The sequence below is a fragment of the Typopeltis vanoorti genome, chromosome 20 (genome assembly GCF_054136105.1).
Source record: "Typopeltis vanoorti isolate ZY-2024b chromosome 20, IOZ_Tvanoo_1.0, whole genome shotgun sequence".
Taxonomy (NCBI): Eukaryota; Metazoa; Arthropoda; class Arachnida; order Uropygi; family Thelyphonidae; genus Typopeltis; species Typopeltis vanoorti.
In genome coordinates, this window is record NC_143568.1 from 47,396,783 (window position 1) to 47,418,989 (window position 22,207).

General features: G+C 37.9%; 1 protein-coding gene across 8 annotated transcripts in view; it reads left to right on the forward strand.

The window, feature by feature from the left end:
* The window catches only part of LOC150095411 (spermatogenesis-associated protein 6), a 523,112-nt gene that overhangs the window by 312,589 nt on the left and 188,316 nt on the right, over window positions 1-22,207 (forward strand). For all 8 annotated transcript variants that reach the window (XM_090410322.1, XM_090410323.1, XM_090410320.1 and 5 more), the window contains one exon: window positions 6,566-6,674. In XM_090410322.1, coding sequence (XP_090266448.1) covers window positions 6,566-6,674 — 109 coding nt within the window. The remainder of the gene's footprint in view (window positions 1-6,565; window positions 6,675-22,207) is intronic.

Consider the following 22,207-nt stretch of genomic DNA (forward strand, 5'->3'; position numbering starts at 1 on the left):
CAACAGTCTTCACAGTGGAAGAGCCCATCATCTCCACAACCGAAAAAGGCGAGGCAGGTCCGCAGCTCGACCAAGTGCATGCTCATCGTCTTTTTCGACATTCGTGGCATTGTGCATCGAGAATTCATCCTCAGGGGCCAGACCGTCAATAGCAAATTCTACTGCCAGGTTTTAAGGCATCTGAGGGAGGACATTCGACAAAAGTGACCAGATCTATGGTGTGCGAAAAACTGGATGCTCCACGATGACAATGCACCCTGTCACCTAGCTCTCCTCACACGTGAGTTTCTCACCATAAACAGCATGATCTCACTTCCGCACCCACCCTACTCGCCAGATTTGGCTCCTGCAGACTTCGCCCTCTTCCTGAAGATGAAGATCCAGCTCAAAGGTCACTGTTTTGACACTATTGCAGAGATCCAGCACAAATAGCAGAAAGTGCTTGACATGCTTCGAAAAGAAGACTTCCAGGACACATTCCTGAAGTGGCAAGAATGCTGGGAGTGCTGTATTGATATGCAAGGGGACTATTTTGAAGGTGATAGTGTGTAAAATAGATAAATAAAGTAATTTCTCGTAAACAGAGCTAGCGAAACTTTTTGATACCACCTCATATTTTGGTCAATATGATCAAATGCTTTTTGGAAGTCCATGAAACAGCGGTATATCTTTTTGTTCTTTCTTCGAACTTTCTCTGCTATTAGTCTTAGTGCAGGTATTTGTTGACTGTACTTTGATCTTTTCGAAATCCAGCTTGCTCATCAGGAAGATGTGCCTCCATATGATCCTTCAGGTGTTCTGTAAGTATTTTTATCAGCACTTTGCCACTAGTTCTGTAATTGGTGCATTCTAAAGCACTGCCTTTCTTATGAAGAACAACCAAGACCGATTTTTTCCACTCTTTGGGGGGCATACCCTGATCTCCATATTTCATTACATAGCTTATGCATTTCTTTTACAACCAATTCTCCCCTATATTTTATTGTAATTTCCAGGACTCTTGTTGTTCTTGAGATGTTTTATAGCCTTACTCACTCCTCTTCCAAGATGTCATTTTCAGAGATCTCTGCTGGTGGAGAGATTGCTTTTTAGTTCTTTGATTACTTCTGTTGCGGTATTATTTAGTTGATTTTTCTATAGTTCGCTGCAATATCTTGTCCATCAATACTTTATCATCTTCATCTTTGACTGCTACTGATCTTGTTTGCCACTTCCATTTCTTATAAGTTCATAGACCTCTCTAGTTTTATGTTCTCGTAGTACTGTTCAATGTCTTTGAAATTGGTCCTCCAGCCATTTCGCTTTATCAGATCTTGCTGCTTTCTGTACTTCGTTGCATTTTTGATGGTATAATCATCTGCTGCCTCTGAATTATCTCTTTTAAGTTTCAGTTCTCTTTTCTCTTGTATCAATTTCAGGGTTTCCTGAGTTATCCATTTCCTGTTGATCTTCTCTCTTTCAGGAATTACTTCCTCTATCGCTTTTTTTAGTACTGTAGTCAGTGCCTGCCATCGAAGGGGTGCCATGTCCATGACAATTTTTTTGTTGGAATTTGGTATTGCAAATCGTCAGGTTGTTATCAGTGGAAAATTCCAGAAGCATCTCTACATGTTCATTTCTTTCTCCATATCCAAATTTTCCCATAACCTTTTCCCATCCTGTGTTATTTCTAGCAATCTTTGCATTCCAGGCTCCTCCAATAATGAATATATCCTGCTTCGGCACCTCATCAATTTCTAGTTGTAGATCACTGTAAAATCTCTCAATGTCTTCATCTGCACTCTCCTCATTGGGCACATATACTTGAATGGTTGTACTATTAAATGGTTAGGCACTGAATCTTGCAATCATTATCCTTTCACTAACTGGTTTGTATCCTTTCATTGCCCGACAGGTCTAATGAAATAGAAGAAAACCAATGCGTGCTTCCTGCTTATTTTCATTTCCTGACCAGTGAACTCTTCCACTATTTGTTTCTCCTGACAGTGTCCATCACATTTCTGAAATACCCAAGATGTTGCATCTGTATTTCTACATTTCTTCTTGAAGCAAATGCAATTTTCCAGTTGCCCATAGTGTACGGACATTCCATGTACTTATTGATATGCCATCCCTTACAGGCTGAGTTTGATTTTTTTTGTCTTTGTTTTCAGTAGCTGATTTTTCGATCCAACCCTGATTGCTTGATTGGGGATGCGTACCTTGTTTGACCAGGCGATGTCCGAGCTGGCATGAGCCTTTTCTCTTGTTCTTTGGCATCAGATTTCTATCATATTTTCTTTTTAATGTCAGCACATCAACACTTATCTGACAAACCCTCAGTCTTCCTTGAAGAGCTTGGGAGAGATGTAAGAAGGATCATATATATTATGTTTAGGCTTAGGGTGGCCTAAGCTTGCCTTGACACAGTACCGTCACTGGACTTCTTGTGGCATTTTATAGAGTTACTGGAGTTGTCCACTAACCCATCACATCGTGTTAGTATTGCCACTTCTTGTCCAGGAGTGCTTATTGGCTATTTGCAGCTAGCCACCATCTCTCGTGGCATGCAACTTTGCCTCTGGGGGAAAGACCCCCAGATCAGATTCTGAAGACTACAGCCACAAAATTCAGATGAATCAGCTTGTGACAATTTATATATCTGACATTCCCGAGTAGAGAGTGAGAACATATTCAAATTTTCAAATTGTGTGCAAAGGGATCATATGGTATCACTCAACAGGATAAAAGGCAAAAGGATGTGCTAAGTGAATTGTATTTTAAGGAAGCTCTTTTCATGAAGATAAAGTTGCAAACTTAGATGTCTTGTAATGTTTTAAAGACATCATCTAGATGATTTCTCGCAGCAAAGAAATATTGGAAAGCTTGAAGAAGGAAGCAGAATTACAGATATTGCAGAGAGTTTTGAATCTCATATAGCATTGTATCCAGGCTCTGGGCAGCATTTCAGATCAATGGAACGTGTTCTAGACATTTACTAAGAGGTTGTCCTCACTCTACCATGGAGCACGAAGACAGATCTTGGACTACAGCCACAAAATTCAGCTGAATCAGCTTGTGACAATTTGTATACCAGCAAATTTTTGGTTATAACAGCAAAACACAATTGATGCACCACAGCATGTCAGCTTGCAAGTTGGTTCCATTGAGGCACAGGTACACGGATATATCTGCATACTGTGGCATGATGTCTGTGATAAGTAGGCATATATGCCTGAAGGCCTGTAGTCTGCATCCTTTTATCCAAAGCTCATCATAGAGCACATTTTCAGTGGTGTTGTATTCATAAAAATTGGACAAGACACAATGGCTAATGTACTCTTTACAGATGAAAGTCGTTTTAGTCTTTCCTCCACGTCTAGATGACACTCAATCTGGTGTGAAAGTGGTACTGCTTACCATCGCAAGAATGTTCTTGAAAGGGATAGATATAATGGTACTGGATATATGGTGTGTGGACACATTATGCTTAATGGACGCACCAAGCTAAAAGGTGCGTCCATTAAGTCCCTTTTTCCACCACCTAAAAGGTGCTGGAAAAAGGGACTATGAATGGTGAGCAGTATTGCAAGGAAGTTCTTCAACATAATGTCTGACTATTCCATGGTGCTATAGGTGAAGAATTCATTTTTATGGATGCCACACCTCATTGTACACGAGCAGTGGAGATACTTCTAGAGATCAAGGATATTAATCGAATAGCCAGTGTATTCCTCAGATCTTAACCCCATAGAACATGCTTCAGACACAATAGAAAGATGTGTTGCTGTTCGAAATTCCCCCCCCAGAAAACAAACCAGGCCTTATCCTTGCTCTGAAGGAGGAGTGAGCCAGTTTGCCTCAAGAACTTGTAAATCACTTGGTGCTAAGCATGGTATGATGTTGTGAGAGCTGCATTGTTGCTGTTCTGGCTGGACATATTCCTACTGAAATGTCTCTCCACATAGTTTTCTGTAAGCACACTTTACATTAATTCCTTAAATACATCCTTAGGAAATTTGTAACTTTTGCCAAAAATGTATTGCAATTTAATTTGTATGAAATTTATAACACATTTTTTTGTGTAATATAATTTATTAGTATACTGGCAATACATTCATGTCCACATTTGGCTGTAGTCATGAAAATGTTTTCATATATAGGTAAAAATGTAGTTCGTCCTTAGCTTTTGGGCACCATTGTATATAAATGACTTACTCCAGCAGACTACCAACTCAATATACAGTTTTGCTAATGACAGCACATTGCATTCCTCCTTTTCATTCGACAAACCCCTCAATGCACAAATCACCACAATCTCCAGATTCTTAACGACTAACTACCACCTTAAATACAGATCTCCAAAACATTCATCAGCTGGGTTTGGATAATCTTGTCAATTTCAGTGCAAAGCACAATACTGTTTTATTTCACACAAAAAAGAATCCTTCTCTTCCAGCTTTATTTTTGACAACATCCAAATCTCCATGAATGACAAAATTTATCTTCTTGGGATAACAGTAATCTCAAATCTCTCTTGTTATAAATATATTTCAAATATATTTCTATTCTAATCAAACTCCTCTTTTAATCAAACTACAAACAAACTCCTAACTTTATGCAAATCATAAATCCATCCAATTATTGAATATTCCTCACATATCTGAGGTTGTATCTCCAAGAGCTCCATAAAGATACTGGACACTGTTCAAAAAAGGACAGTCATAATGATCAATGATCCCTCATTCACTTTCACACAGTTTCCACTGCTTGCATCTGTTATAAATACTTCTGCAGCTGCTGTTCATCAGAATTAACATGAATAATATCCCACCTCTCTGTCAAATTTCTCCTCCTCCTCTTTGTTCATCTCTGTTCCACTGGTGCTAAGCAAGGAAGGGATGAACAGCCATCTGGAACAGTCTGCTGTTTTATAATGTTTCCCAAGGAATACATTTCACAGCTCTTCAAGATAAATGTGAACAAGTTCCTCTTGCCCATCTACTAGTGTACTATATGTTTACCAAACTCTTGTGGATCAGTTCCTGATTAAAAAAAAAAAAATTTAAAAAACTTATCATGTATCTATTAAGAGACTTTCTAAAATCTAAGTTCAGCACTGCATATCCATCTCCCTTGTTCAACGAATGTTCATCTTATTGTAATGAGTAAGCAGGTTACTAAAACATGACCTTCCTTTAACAGATCCATGCTGTCTATCCAAGAGAATACTACTGTTTCCAATTCAATTCTAGATCTTGGTCTTCACCATCCTTCCAAACACTTTAACCACAATTTCAGACATGCAGATTGGTCTGTAATTCAAGTTTGAGTCTTGTCACCTCCCTTATGAAGTAGAACAGTCTTGTCCTCATTCTACTCCTTTGGAACTTCACCCAGTGTAAGTCTCGTATTAAGGCACATTATTCCCACAGCCTTATTAATGCCAAGTTTACTCATTTCCCCACATATCTCCTGCTCGCTCACAATCAATTTTTTTCCCTCCCTTCAAACTTCACTTCATCTCTGCATGAAGTCATATTTGTGAGGATGAAATATCTGTATAAACTGCTTATTTAATTTTTCAATTATACCCTTTTCATAATCATTCTTTCTTCTATTGGCTACATATTAAAAGAACTCCTGGGGATGCTTTTGGCTTCATTAACTAAATGCTATCCATACTGCACTTTTGCAATTTTTATCAAGTGAGTTACCTTTCTTGCCTGCTCTTTATACTCCTCATGCAACTGTCTACCTTCAGATTGCTTGCTTAATCTCTTCATTCTCCCATTTCACATCTATTTTATTTACCCTTCTGACACTTGGAACATTTAGACATTGCTTCTGCTAGATAGTTCTTGAATAGCACCCAAGCAACATTGATCTCATTTTTATCCAACTCCTCATTCCATGATATAGCTGGAAGCTTAATCTCTTCATTCTTCCATTCCACACCAACTTTATTTAACCTTCTGACACTTGGAATATATTTAGTCATTGCTTCTGCTCGATAGTTTCTGAATAGCATCCAAGCAACACTGATTTCTTTTTTACCCAAGTTCATGAAATCTGTCTCCTGAGCTTTTCATAACCAACAGCCATGTAGTTGCATGCATGCATATCGTTTCCTTATAGAAGTCCTTATTCACCACACATAATATACTGAACTTCGGTAATATGTTAACTGAAATGAGAACTAGTTTTGAAGTATGCAACAATGCAACACTGTCTCTCTTTTTATTTGTTGTATTGAGGATAGGTATCAGGAACTAGTGATGATGATGAATTATTTTTTAAAATAAAACAAATGTTTCCTAACACAATTTTAAGGTAATTTGATTAGATTGTGAATGAAAATTTTATTGCAATATTGCTGTTTATTTCTTAAATCTCTGTACACATTCACTTCTGTTGTATTAATTGTTTAATAAATAATGGTATAGGAAAAATTGCTTTGCTTTTTTTTTTTCGGTACATGGCAAGAAGAGAAAATGATTTCAATTTTTTTTTTTTTTTTGCATTGCTTTGTTATTTGCTTGTCTGTAACTTGCAACATGTTGATATCGATGTTCATTTTTTGCAGGCAGACCATACACTCATTTCTAGAAAACCTGGTGATTCTTTTGAAGACCATATTTGTAGAAGAAAGCCATTGAGCTGTTCATCTTCTTTTTTTAAAGATAATCTTTGGGGTATTTTTATTAATTTATTTATTTTTGTATATATTGTGCAAAAAATTATTATTATTTTTTTTTTGTAACTGAAATTAACTTAGATGATACCACTTGTATGAAGTGAAATCTGTAATATAAAAATTCAATCATGAAAGGATTTTTTTTCTCCATATATATATTATTATTATTATACAGATATCTTTATGGAGTCAGAAGACTCATCGTGGGAGATACATTTATTCACAAACTAGCCATCATTCACCCAACACCTATCATACTTCTTAAACTCATTCACTGATGAAGCATCCCCAACCACCTGTGGCAACCCATTCACCATCCTCCAAGCAAAAAACTTAGGCCTAGCACACTTGCTAACCACACTCTTATGCAACTTTATACCTGCCCCTTGTTCTCTTCCTTCTTGCCATGCACTGACAAAAATCTTCAGTGTCTAAATTTGATTCTTGTCATGACAAAAGGAATCCTTACATGGGTTTTTTCAATTGAAGGTGAGTTAGCCGATTTCATACAGAGGTTGCAGGGTTTTTTCTCCCGGATGCTCAGGTTTTTCATCCTATATCAGTTAAATCAGCTTTGAGAACACATGCAATTTACAGACAAGAATACTAGTGGTGGTAGTGTTGGTGGAGATGGAGAGTTGTATAGTAGGTGCCCTCCCTTGATGAGTCTTTGGACTCCTTGGAGGTCACATAATATTAATAATAATAATAACTTAAATGCTTCTATCATGTCTCACCTTTTTTTTTGTCTGTCAGCTAATTTTTGAAACCTACAGACCATCAGTCTATTCTCATAGGGAGCATTCCACAGACCTGCCACAATCTTTGTCACTCACCTTTGGATCTTCTCTCCACAACTTCTTCATAATCACGGAATCTGGGAGTCCAAATCTGTGTTCACTAGTCCAGGCGTGGCCTTATTAAAGTCTTATATAGGGGAACAATAACCTCTCTATTCCTGCTTGTTAGTGCATCCTTCAACAACTGTGTAATCTGATGTGCTGTTTTGGTTACCTTTACAATATGCCCTCTAAACTTCAACTCCCTGTCTACAATCACATCCAAATCACTTACCGCATCAATTTTCTGCAGTGCAGTTCCATCAATATAGTACACAACTTCTGATCTCTTCCCAAAGTGCATTGCTTACACTTGGCAACATTAAACTGGCAGCCATTTATCTTTACCCATAATGCTAGTCTATTTAAATCTTCCTGCGGTATCTCTGCATCACCTTCATTTGCTGTCATGTTTCCCATTGTCAGCAAACAATTGAATATTTCCTGTCAAATAATTTTCTATATTATTGATATACAAATTAAATAACACGGGACCATATTCTGAGCCCTGTAGTATGCTGCTATTCACTTGCCTTCTGCATCAACTCCTCCATAAACCGCTTTTTGATATCTGTCCATCAGCCACCCACCAATCCAAATCACTAGATTCATATCCATCCCCCATGTGTTCCAATTTATACAATAGAGTTCTATGTGGAATGTTGACAAATGCTTTAAAAAAGCCCACCAGTCACTAAATAGTCATTTCTCTTAGCCAACTCCATTGTCACTTGATTAAAAAGTAAGCAAATTACTAAGGCAAGACCTACCCTTCGCAAAACCATGTTGTCCCTTATAAAGTATCATATTCCTATCCACCCAGTCCTGAATTCTGTCTTTCCCCAATTTTGCCAATATCTTACCCACCACTCCTGAGTTGCTAATTGGCATATAATTTGTTACTTCTGTCTTAGAGCCTCTTTATGCAATGGGACTATTTTACTCCCTTTCCCCTCTACTGGCACTAGTGAGGCTTAAATTAAACAGCTTGTTCTGAGGAGCTGATAATTCCCTTGCACATTCTCATAATACATGAGCCGATATGCCATCTAATATCCCATGGATGTGTTCATATTGAGGTTCTGCAATATTTTAAGCACCTCCATTTCTTAAATCTCTATTCTCCTATCAGTCAGTGTCACATTTAGCCTTGCAATGTCACCACGTAGATGGTACATCATCCCTGCAAAATATTCATCAGTCATTCAACTATTTGGTTTGGTTCATCAGTACTTTTTAAATTCATCCTTTTGTAGTCATTCCTTCATTTACTTGCCACATAGCGAAATAACTCCTTAGGATTTCTTTTGGCCTCATAAGCTAGCTTTCTCTCATAATTAGCCTTGGTCTTACGTACCATACTGGTCATCCGTCTTCCATGCACTCTATACTGCTCATGGGCATGCTGTTCACCTTTTTCTTTATACAACTTTTTCTTTGTCTGCAACTCCTGCTTAATGAAGCTATTCATCCATCTAACTCCTACCTGATTTTTCCTTGTGACTCTAGGTATACATTCAGATACTGCTTTCTTCAAACACTCTTGACCACTAACTACCTCCTATGTACCAACAAATCTTTCTCTCTCTCCTCCAAATTCTTATGCCTTTGCCTTTGCTCTTCTGAAAGCTGTCTCCTCAACTTGTCATAATCACCTGCTTTGTAATTCCACATATATCCTTTCTTCATAGAAATTCTGCATGTCTGGCAATCTCCCAAATCAAAAACTACATGATCACTTTCTCCAAGCATAGGCAGTGTAATTAGATTGGTTAGTGTTAAGTTCTCTGATGTGCCGATCAGATCTAGCACTCTTGAACCTCTTGTTGCCTCAGGAAATTATCTCTCAGAAGCTGTATAGATTCTATTTTTTTCCTGCCTGTGACCATTCCTCTTCCAAATTATGTTCCCATAGTTGAAATCCCCCATAATAATTACTCAACTTGTACTCATCATGCTACTTTGTGATTGCATGTCATCTGCATTCTTCCATAATTACACAAAATCTATTTAGATACAAGCCATCCACTTTATATTAATCCTTCCTTCCATTAAACTTACTCCACAAATCCAAAAAATCCACATCATTCCTCCTTCATAATCTGTACACTGACTCATTCACAATCACAGCTCCATCTCAGCTCGCCTCTATCATACTGTGGCAACAGGCTCACAACTCTGAATTTCTCACTCTTCTTTTTTTTTTTTTTGTGTGTACTAGCAACTCTTTCATGTCTTATCGCATACCACACTATCACAGCTAAATCATTTGTACCAGCCAAAATAAACATTCTCTTTCACTTTTATTCTGCATCCTTACAGCATCACTGACATCCTTTATCTTAGCTCCATGAAAACACGATTTTGTCATGCTCTCTCAAGGACCTCCTTGTATCAGTGAATCATGATACAAAATCTGATCCTTATTTTCATGATTTTGCTCTTTCATGCTCTGCTTTCCAACCCCTTTCTTTTGCTTCTGTGTCATATCAGGTATTTCTCCAACCATTCAATCTCACATTTTATTCTGTGAAGAACTCCATGTAAGTGCGCTATCTTTTCCATTAATATCTGGTCACGCTCTTCATTTTCCACCACGTCATTCATACTGCTTGCAACACTAACTATGGCAGTCGCATTATCACGCATTTTGTCTTTCAACTCACCACTATCATTACTTAATGATACTTCTTACTCTCTTCCTGCTTATGATATTTGTTCACAAAATACTTTTAATAAACACATTCTCCAGTTTTATTATCTCTTCAAGAAATATGTTGTTCTCTGAAGGATTTACATTTCATATATGCTGCAGCAAACGTAATCATCTGTTAAAATTGCTAGTCATTGTTTCGCGCATCAGCACCATGATTCACAATTCAGTGTATAATAAAACAAAAATAAACCTTTACAAATCAGAAAATTATGCACTACCCTTACAGTTAATCACAAACACTCATAAATATATTGATGCAAAAAAGAATGACTTAATTGCCATGAAAAACTTCCAAAAAGAACTTATATTTTGGTACCGATATTCACTATTACATTCACTTGCCACCAACACTAGCGGCCTCCAATATACTTTTCATAGTTATTGGAATATTTTATAAAGCATTTCATATAGACAAGCATAGAGTGCTGGTGGTTATTCATAACAGTGCTTCATGATATAAAAAACACCAGAAAACAAAATTTGATTTTTTGAACTTGCTAATACAGTGGAATGTTGGCATGTTACAAAACTAGTCTTGAAACTTAAAAAGTTTCAAGACTAGTTTTGTAACATGCCAACAGATGGTAGCACAAGGCTGCATGCACAGTCAGAGGGAGCACTGACCTTTATAAGTCAGTGTGCCAAAAGACATCGTCTTGTGTACATCGTGAGCTGTGCAACTGGTGCTATTTTGACCATGTGCATTACCATGTCTGTGATTTCATCATGGAGAGCAAGTTAGAACAAAGAGCGAACGCGAAATTCTGCATGAAACTGGGAAAATCTGCCACAGAGACGTTTGACATGATTTGGCAAGTTTACGGTGATGCTGCAATGAGTCATTCAAGGTGTTTTGAGTGGCACGCGTGCACTTCAAGAGTGGAAGAACATCACTGGAAGATGACAAGAGACCAGGAAGACTTTCAACAAGCTCAACCCCGAAAATGTCGAAACTATTCGGCAACTTGTGCATGAGGATCATCGGAAAACACTCCACAACATTGCTGCCATTGTCGGTGTGTCATACGGAACAGTCCAGGCAATCCTCACATGTAATTTTAACATGCGCCGTGTTGCTGCCAACATAGCTGGAGCTCCATCAACAGACACAGCAATGCAGTCTTCCTACTTTAAATTAACATTATTAAAGTATTCGTTAACTTTATTGAAGACATCAATTCCACAAGATCGCAACTCGAGAGGAGAACAAAACAACAATTCCTCTTGAATTGCATGTAAACCTTTGTAGCGAACATACACCATCAGCTGTGAATTACTACTGACATCTGTAGTCTCATCAAGCTGAATAGCAAAGCATATACTATCTTTTATTGAAGAAATAACTTGTTCCCTCACATTTTCTGCTAAAATAGAAATTCTTTCTTTCACAACTTTTGCAGACAAGGGCACTGAATTTAGTTTCATGGCTTCTTTCTGACCACACATAATCTCTGCCATTTTCAAAGCTGCTGGTTTAATCAATTCCTTACCAATAGTATATGGTTTCTTGTTTCGGGCAATCAATCAGGCCACTTCAAAGCTAGCCTTTGATGCTGAACGTTGATCGAATGTACCTCTCAAGTTGCTGTCCAGTCTTTGTCTTTTGACAGACATTTCCAAATTTACAAAGTATTCCCATGGTTTGGAAGACAGATGTGGGTGCAAATTATCCAAGTGTTTCTTCACTTGACTCTTTTTGAAAGATTCTGCAGTCAGCACTTTCACACAGACAACACACTATGGTTTCATTATTCCTTTGTCTTATATTTGTGTAAACACATAATTGAGGAACTCTTCCTGGTATATTCTTTTTCTAGTTGATGTCATCTGAAGGGTAAAAAAGACTGATTGAATTTAAGTTTTTTAAAGTTCATTTAAATTTACAATAATTTAATTGGTGAACGTGGCACTAAGACATGTCCTCAAGATGAAGGCAGTATTTAATTATTTTATTGACTATCGAAAATTAATCGAGCAAGGAGAAAATATATTAATATCAAATTATCGAACTAACATAAAACTAAAATATGGTTAATAAATGAAAATCTTACACTTAAAATAGAACTATGGAAATACATTAAATTAAATAACTACTTAAATTGACTTAAACAAAGCAAAACACGTGTCAAAAAATAAGGTTAAGGCTGGTAATTGACAACTAACAAATAATATCTGTTTAGCCACTTGACAATGCCTTAGCAACCAAATTGTTTGGAGTTCAACATGGCATGACGTCTCCTAAACACATATATTACATTGGCCAGATGCAGTGTTGCCAGAAGAAAAATGTCTATCGTAACAAGGAATGTGCTTTTTATATAATTTTATTTATTTAAGTATAAAGAGCTAATAAGCTTCATTTCGGCAATGAAAACATTACTTAAATTAAGGGGATATTAAATCCCACATAGTTTTAAAACCGAATAAGAAACTCAAAGATTGAAATCAGAGAGTTTCTTGCCGAGTATAGTAAACTGTAAAGTATCGGCGACACTAGCGTTAGCCAATGCAAGTGATCCTAGTACGTAGTACAAACCAGGGCAACTCGTTGCAAAGGTGGGGAAAGTTCAGATCGCTATTCTTAGGTATTTTCCATAATGTAAAAACACATTTCCTAGGAAATGTATGCTGTTATTACATTATGGAGGGAGGTCACTACCCAGACCGGTTTCAGCCTTTTTTGAGGCTTCATCAGTGAGTAGCTAGACCTAATACCAAAGTGTATAGTGAAAAGAACTTATGTACTCTGCGAACAAGTTTTCCAAACAGGTGCAACCATTAAGTTACTTAAGTATAAAGAGCTAATAAGCTTCATTTCGGCAATGAAAACATTAATTAAATTAAGGGGATATTAAATCCCACATAGTTTTAAAACCGAATAAGAAACTCAAAGATTGAAATCAGAGAGTTTCTTGCCGAGTGTGGGATTTAATATCCAACTATGTGGGATTTAATATCCCCTTAATTTAATTAATGTTTTCATTGCCGAAATGAAGCTTATTAGCTCTTTATGCTTAAGTAACTTAATGGTTGCACCTGTTTGGAAAACTCGTTCGCAGAGTACATAAGTTCTTTTCGCTATACACTTTGGTATTAGGTCTAGCTACTCACTGATGAAGCCTCAAAAAAGGCTGAAACCGGTCTGGGTAGTGACCTCCCTCCATAATGTAATAACAGCATACATTTCCTAGGAAATGTGTTTTTACATTATGGAAAATACCTAAGAATAGCGATCTGAACTTTCCCCACCTTTGCAACGAGTTGCCCTGGTTTGTACTACATACTAGGATCACTTGCATTGGCTAACGCTAGTGTCGCCGATACTTTATAGTTTACTATACTCGGCAAGAAACTCTCTGATTTCAATCTTTGAGTTTCTTATTCGGTTTTAAAACTATGTAGGATTTAATATCCCCTTAATTTAAGTAATTTTATTTATGTTTATTGAGTCCTCATTATCCCCAAGAATTTAATTTTTACCTCACTTGGGGTAATTTACCCTGGTTCGCCGACCCCCAGTGATAGTGTGTAAATGTAGATAAATAAAGTAATTTCTCATAAACAGAGCTAGTCTCGAAACGTTTTCATACCACCTCGTATTTTGCTGAATTTCTAACTAGCATCTTCAGAGCACAAATTCAGAGCCCTTTCATGTTAGGCTCTGAAGGCTGTCCATGGCAAAGTAAATTGACTTATTTTTTAAATCTAATAAATGCTCTGATAGGACAGTTAATCTTATCTGTAGTATATTATTATATTAGGGCTGTTAACTTTGTGTGCTCTCCTGGGCAGTTTGCCTGTCTTGTGGGAGGAAAAATTCTTCCACCTTCATATGAGACTAACTCATTGAACAGCCTTGATAAAGGTTCTTCACATCTGGGAGGGAGGGGGGGGAGCATTCGAGCCCATGTCTTTACACCAAAGGGCAATTATCAATACTGACTAAGGTACAGCAACACAGCACTAATTAGTTGTTCTAGAAACAATTTAGATTGTTACTGAAAAGGAACTGTGTCCTCCCAAGGTACTCTCTAGGAATTACTGGATTAAATAAATGAAGTTAATTCAGTTTTTTTTTTTTTTGGCAAATTAATGCAGCTATACTTCTGGTTGGGGGAATATTTTATAGCTGATGCTGATTCTAAAAGTAGTTTCTCAGACCTATGGTAACTTCTATAAGCAGAATTGTCCTCTTCTGTGTCTATCAAAAGCCTTTGCGAAATCTAAGTATATTTTGCATGCAGCAAAATGTAAAGTCTTGAGTTTGGGATCCATTGATGGGAGGATGCATAATCGATTGGAGGAGCTGTACTGGAGGAAGTAGGGGAGACAAGAGATCTGTGGGTGATGATTGATAGAAAACTGAAATTCAGGGAGCATATTGCAAAGGCGGTAAGGATAACTCAGAGAATTGCTGCAATACTGAGAAGGACGCTGACCTGCAGAGATAAAATAGTTATCATTCCATTGTATAAGACCCTGATCAGACCACACTTAGACTATTGGTCTCAGATTTGGTCCCCAGGATTTGAAGGGGATAAATTAACTGTGGAAAGGTTACAGAGGCAGATAACAAAGATGGTTTCAGGACTGTACAATATGAGTTATGAGGATCGACTGACAGAATGTGGACTGCAGAATTTGGTGGATAGAAGGAAGAGAGGTGATATGATCAAGATGTTTAAACTGTTGAGGTGCAGTTATAGGGTAGAAATTGGAGAGTTCTTTCACTTGGTGGAACAGCAGGAAGGAGCAATGAAAAGGGGCCACCCCTGGAAGTTATGAAAGGAGGCTGTGCGCAAGAGAGTGAGGAGTGGTTTCTTTGTGTGGAGGGTGGTTGAACCTTGGAATGCATTGCTTGAGAGAGTGGGTGGAGTGGGGATGGTTAGTGGGTTCAAGGAGTGGTATGACAAACTTTGTGTTTCCTAAAAACAACCTCCCACATGGAGTCAAAAGACTCATTGTGGGAGGTTGTTTTAACCACAACACCTGACACACAGATAGGCCTATAATTTGATGCTCTTGAGTTCTATCACCTTATGAACATTCACAGTCACAGTCCTTGATTGACTATTCAGACTCTAGGTATCTGTATGTAAAGTCAGGACTGTGACTGTCAGGACTGAAATGGTTGTATAACACCATTAAGCTTGAGTTGCAAACTGTGGAGGGAATTTAAAGAGAAAGGTGACCTGCATGCACACGAACGGTATAAGGCGCAGGCCAGAAGGGTAACGAGTGTGGCAAAAAAGCAAAAGCGGATTATGAAAGGAAATTAGCCATGCAAGCTAAAGAGAATCCCAAACAATTCTTTCAATATGCTACAAGTAAAAGAAAAACTGTGTATGGCAGAATGATTTTAAGGAATGCCAATGGTAGGGAGGTCACTTAATCAGTCGATATAGTGGAATTACTGAGTGAGCACTTTGCAAGAGTATATCATCCAGGTGGTGACATTGAAGGAATGAAGGCACCATACGGGAATTGTGGTGAATGAAGTGGAGGTGAATAGTGTATTACAGAACCTTAATGTGAATATATCTGTGGGATTGGATGATATACGAGCACGGGTCTTACATGAAGCATCTAAAGAATTGTCAGTGCCCTTGACTATATTGTTTAATCTGAGTCTCGGGTCTGGTTTAGTCCCGAAGTGGTGGAAAGAGGGGAAAATAGTTCCACTGCATAAAGTAGGATCCAAGACTACTGGTGCAAATTACCGATCAATCAAGAGTCGTTGTCAAGGTCTTGGAGAAAGTAATCAAGGGAAAAATACAGGAATGGATTGATGAAAATGAGATACTGTATGGGAGACAGCATGGTTTTGTGAAGGGTAGATCATGCCTCGGTAACTTGCTTAGGTTTTATAACACAGTGATGGTGAACTGGATAAGGGTAAAGGGTTTACAATGATCCTACTGGACCTTGCTAAGGTTTTTGACAGGATACCACATGGAATTCTAATCCGTAAACTGCAACATATGGGAATGGATATAGGGTTGGTGAGATGGATAGGAGGGTGGTTGATGGAGAAATATCAGAAAGTAGTTTACTCAGGAGTAGAGTCCAAAAGGTGGCCTGTGACTAGTGGTGTACCAAGGGTTCTGTTCTTGGACCACTGCTTTTTAATTTGTTCATTAACGATATAGGGAAGGATCTGAGAGGAACGGTTCATTTGTTCGTTGATGATGCAAAGTTGGGTAGAGTAATAGTGAATGCAGAAGATGTCAAAATTTTGCAGGATGATTTGGATAGATTGGAGGTTTGGGCTAAGGAGAATGGATGTCAATTTAATGTGGCAAAATGTAAGATTATGCATTTTGTGGTGAAAAGATTAGCAGCAGTATATCACATTGGTGGAACTGTACTCCAGGAGATTGATGAAGCCAGGGAATTGGGAGTGTTGGTGGATAGGGAGTTGAAGTTTAGGGGGGGCACATTGCAAAAGTGGCTAAATCAGCTCATCAAATCACTTGGATGCTGAAGAATACTTTGATGAGCAGACACAAGCAAGTTATTGTTCCTCTGTATCGAGCCTTGATAAGACCCCATCTCGACTACTGTGCCCAGATTTAGTCACCTAGGTTTCTTCTTGATGGGGAGGAGGTTGAGAGGATCCAGAGACGAGTGACCAAGATGATAGCAGGTCTATGGAATGAACCTTATGAGAACAGGTTGAAGATTTCTGGGTTGCAAAAATTGGTTGATAGGCGGAAAAGAGGAGATATGATTGAGATATTCAAATTGCTGAAGAATTTCTATAGGATTAATTCAGAGGATATTTTTGAGAACAGGACTGGTGGTGGGAGGACTAGGGGACATCCATGGAAGCTGGGCATGAGTGTGTTTAGTAAGGGTGTCAGAGCTAGGTTTTTTACTTGGAGAGTGGTGAATGAGTGGAATAAGCTGCCAGAGTCTGTTGTGGGTGCTATGACAGTGAATGAGTTCAAGGCAAAGTATGATAGATACTGTGTGAATGTCGAATAGTTGTTCTTGACATGATGTTTAGTGCTTCCTTCGATGGGTCTAAGGACTTCTTGGAGTCTCCCGTAATAATAATAATAATAATAATGATATTATGATTATTTCTCTTTCACTAATGTATCTTCATATAAGGCTGTGGGACTTGATAATATATCACCACGTATTCTGAAGGAATGTGCCAAGGAGTTGACACCTGCCTTGACATATTTTTTTAATGAGTCTTGCACTGGGTCAAGTTCTTAGGGAGTGGAAGGAGGGCAAGATTGTGCCACTTCATAAAGGAGCTGATCGAACTCAAGCATCAAACTATAGGCCTATCTGTGTGTCAGGTGTTGTGGTTAAGTTGTTGGAGAAGCTTGTGAGAACTAGGATCCAGAGTTGGGTTGGCAACAATGGTATTATCTTTGATGTACAGCATGGATTTGCTAAAGGGAGGTCATATTTTAGTAATCTACTTACTTATTACAATAAAGTGACTGCTTCCTTGGAGTAATATACTTAGATTTCGTAAAGGCTTTTGATAGAGTACCTAATGATAAATTGATAGTCAGACTAGAGCAGATGGGGTTGGATATTAGATTAGTGCATTGGATTGGAGACTAGCTATTTGATAGGTATCAACAAGTCTTGTGTATGGGGGAGCGATATCCAGGAAAAGGAAAGTCACTGGTGAAGTGCCTGAGGGGTCTGTTTTAGGGCCACTGCTGTTTAACTTGTATATTAATGATATTGGTAAAGATTTATTATTATTATTATTATTATTATTTGACACCTCCAGGTAGTCTAAAGACTCATCGAGGGAGACCACCTACTCAACAACTCTCTGTCTCCACCACTCAATCCCAACTACAACTAACTGCAACTACACCATCACCATCTACTGCCCACCACCACTACCACTAGTATTTCCACAGACAATCATCTATGCCCATGGTGGGATTCGAACCCACAGCTTTTTGGCTGGAGAGCAGATACGCTAACTGCTTTACAGATGATGCAAAATTGGGACGAACCATGAAGAGTAGGGAAGATGTTGTGGCCTTACAATAAGACGTGAATAAATTGAGTAATTGGGCATGGGAATGGGGATGCGAGTTCAATGTTGCAAAATTTAAGATTTTAAAATTTTGGAAACAAAGATGAGATGCAGAATTTAACCTTGGTGAGGATATATTGTCAGAATTGGAGGAAATCTTCGGGTGATAGTGAATGAAGGATCTGAAATTTAGGGGACACATTGCCAAAATTGTGAAGACAACACAAAGACTTCTGGGAATGATACAGAGGACACTGACTTGTAGAAGTAGAGAGATTCTTGTTCTATTATATAAGGCTTTGATTAGGCCACACATGGACTACTTTGCCCAAATTTGGTAACCTGGTTTTCAAAAGGATGAAGAGATGTTGGAAGTGACTGACTAAGGTAGTTTCTGACCTCTGGAATGTTGAATATATGAGGAAAGATTGAGAAGATGGAATTTACAGAGTCTGGTGGATTGGAGGAAGAGGGGAGATATGATAACGACCTACAAGTTTACAGCGGTTGTTATAGGATCAATGTTGGAGAGGTTCTACAGAAAACAGTGGGAGATCAGGGGAGAACCAGAGGTCGTCCCTGGAAACTGTATAAAGAGGTTGTGAGCAGGGGAGTGAGAAGCAGGTTTTTTGCATTCAGAGTTGTGAATGAATTGAATGCCTTGTCTGAGAGTGTGGTGTCTGCAGAGAATTTTAGTGTTTAAAGCACGATATGGTGAGCTGTGTATATGATAAAAGGACCTCCTAGATGAGTCTTTGACTCCACGGTGTCTTGGGTAGTAATAATAATAATAATAATATTTTATGAAAAAGAAACCTTTGATATCATAGATGCTCTAAATTCTCCTTCACACTGGTGACAAACTATGAACATCCACCAGTCCTGACTTTCCATACAGATAAAATTTGATTATTTCTCTTTCACTAATAAATCTTTATATTTTATGAAAAAGAAATATTTGATATTATAACCAAACCTAGAATCTATCATAATAGTGAGGCACTAGTCTTAGTATCTTATAGATCCTCTAGTCTCTGTTGTCACTACAAGATATTGTGATACTGAAGGATGATGAACCGTCTTCTTCTGATGTTTATTTTAAAAGTAGTCTCTCAGACCTATAGTAACGTCTGTGCAGCAGAATTAGAAAAAGTTATTATCATTAGATGAAAACACATTCAGCAAGTTGTCAACAAAACTCATCTGATTAAACAAAGGAATTGATTAATCTTATTAAACCTTTGAATTTATCTAAAGAACACTCTGGTCTGCTTAAATCTCATCTTCAGTAATAGACTTATTAGCTTCTGGAATGATAATTTCATTTTCAGAAAGAGAAACAAAATCCTATCTTTAGGAGACAGAATGAAATTTGTTACTGCTACGAAAGATAGTCTTTTGCAAGCATGCATGAAATTCATGAGTTAGAAGATTGGTGCTAGTTTATGAACACATCTAAAGGAACTTAAAAGCAATATTATTGCATAATAGTAACAGGAAGCCTTACTTACCTCTTACACATACAATGAAGGTAAAAGTGATGAAAGTGAGTTTTGTAAATGTAGCTCATGGAAAAAATTAGGGAGATATTAAAAGAGATGAATAATTCAAAAAGAGTCTCAACTAAAATATTACCAGAAGTATGGAAATCATAAAGAACTATTTGATGAACAACCTATTATAAGATATCACAAGATGGTAGCCAGATTGTCACTGAAGATCCACATCCTTCATTCTTACCTGGACTTCTTTCTTGAATACATTAATGCAGTGAGCAAGGTAAATTGTTCCACCAACACAGAATGGTAACGAACCAATACCTGGGGAAGTGGAATATGAGTATTATAGTAGGCTACTGTTGGTTCTTCATATATATATATATAGAGAGAGAGAGATGTGAAGATGCTTACCAGAGGAAATGAATTACTTATATGCATTTTTTAAATTTGTATTTTTAGTATTTATACCCTTTGCTTGAAAAAAAAAAAAACCTTGTTTGAAAAGTCCTGAGTTTGAAACCTATCTAAGGAATGCAAGGAATCATTGTAAGCAGCTGAAAGGGAATTAGCTAATCTCATGCCAAGATGGCAGGATTTTCCATCCCTGAAACTTGAGTTTTTCATCCTACATGACATCTGCAAGGAGTCTGAGGACCCATTATGGAAGGGTATTCTACTCCACTCTGTTACCTACATCTTGCTGTGTCTCCTACTGCTTAATTCTCCAATTACAACACAACATTACTACCATCAATGCCATCTACTGACAACCACCACCAGCACTAGTATTTTTTGTGTGTAAACTGTGTATTCTCATGACACAGAGATAATGTAGATAGGATTAGCTGTCATATCTTGGAATTAATTAAGTTGCTACAAAATCAAATCATTTGACCATTACATGCCACTGAGTTTAATGCATAAAGTATTTTAGTCTAATCCAGACTAAAATACTCTGGATTAGAGATAGATAATGAACGTTTTTCCACTTGGTTATACTATAAATTAAAGACGCCAAGAAATTATATTCTTGGTTTCATCCTTTATCCAAGTGTAAGCAAACAAAGTTTGCACATGAAGTAACTTCACTACTGGGCTACTCGTATATAGAGGCTAATGACTTCACACCAGTTGCCCTAGTATCCCATAATGCAAGGCACATATCCCTATGGACATGTATAATGTTATGCATTATGGGAAGAGCCACTATCCAGAGTGGTAGGGTACACAGCATGAAAAAGGTGGATACTCCAAGAGGAGGTGAGAGCATGTGGAGGCAGGAAAGAAATGGGATGACCAGGGATCAAGAGGAAACAGTGGGAATTGAAAAGGGTTCTAAAATGAAGAAGCAGAAAGGGAAATGGCCCCAGTCGAGCATGGAGAGATCACATCGAGTGAGTGGTATCAGTGGAACTAGCTAGAAGTATAAGATGTAGAAGTACAAATGCTAGAAGTATAAGAAACAAGGCAGATGAAATGGTTGCACTAATTGCGTTTGTTCACCCAAAGTTGTCAGTATAAGTGAGACATGGTTGGAAGAGGATGACATCCTGACAGGAATAGAGATGGAAGGGTATGATGTTTTGTGAGGATAGAAGGGGTAAAAAGGGAGGGAGAGTGCTATTGATGATAGAGAAAGAGTTATGTCCATACAAAGTAGAGATGCAAGACGGAAATAGTTCCAGTCGTTTTGAGGCAGTATGGTGTGAGATAGAAGTGAATGGAACCAAATACTTGGTGGGATGTTGTTATAGACCAGGTAATGAGGATGGTGGTGATAGTGAAATGTATAGTCAAATTAGCCAAGCAAATAAGAAAAGGGTGACCATTATGGGTAATTTTAATTATGGCGATATAGACTGGAATGATGAGATAGCAACTGGAAGTAAAGAAAATTAGTTCCTTGAGTTTTTGAGGGATAACTACCTCAGACAGTATGTAACAGAGGGCACACGAGGATTAAGTCTTGGATTTGGTCATCTCATCAGAGGATGTAATTATAAATGAGGTGTCAAATCATCCACCAATTGGTGAGAGTGACCATGAGGTGATTACCTAGGTGGTTGCCAGCATTGCGAGGACCCCTGTGAGGAAAGGGTATATGTAGAACTCTAAGGGGGATGATTATGAAGAGCTCAGGAGACAGCTTGCAGGTGTAGCATGGAATGAGGAGTTAGCTGGAAAAGAGATCAATGCAGCTTGGGGGATTTTCAAAAACTATCTTGTAGATGCAATATCTAAATGTATTCCAAGGGTGAGAAGGTTAAATAAGGTAGGTGTGTCAGATGGATGAATAAAGAGATTAAGCATGCAATACAGAGAAAAAGGGCATTGTGGAGGCAGCATAAGAGAAGTGGAAATAACCAATTTCATGAGGTCTTCAAAGACCAGGCAAAGGAGGGTGACTTGGTTGGTGAGGGTAGCTAAAGAAAGGTATGAACAGCAGTTAGCTAATGA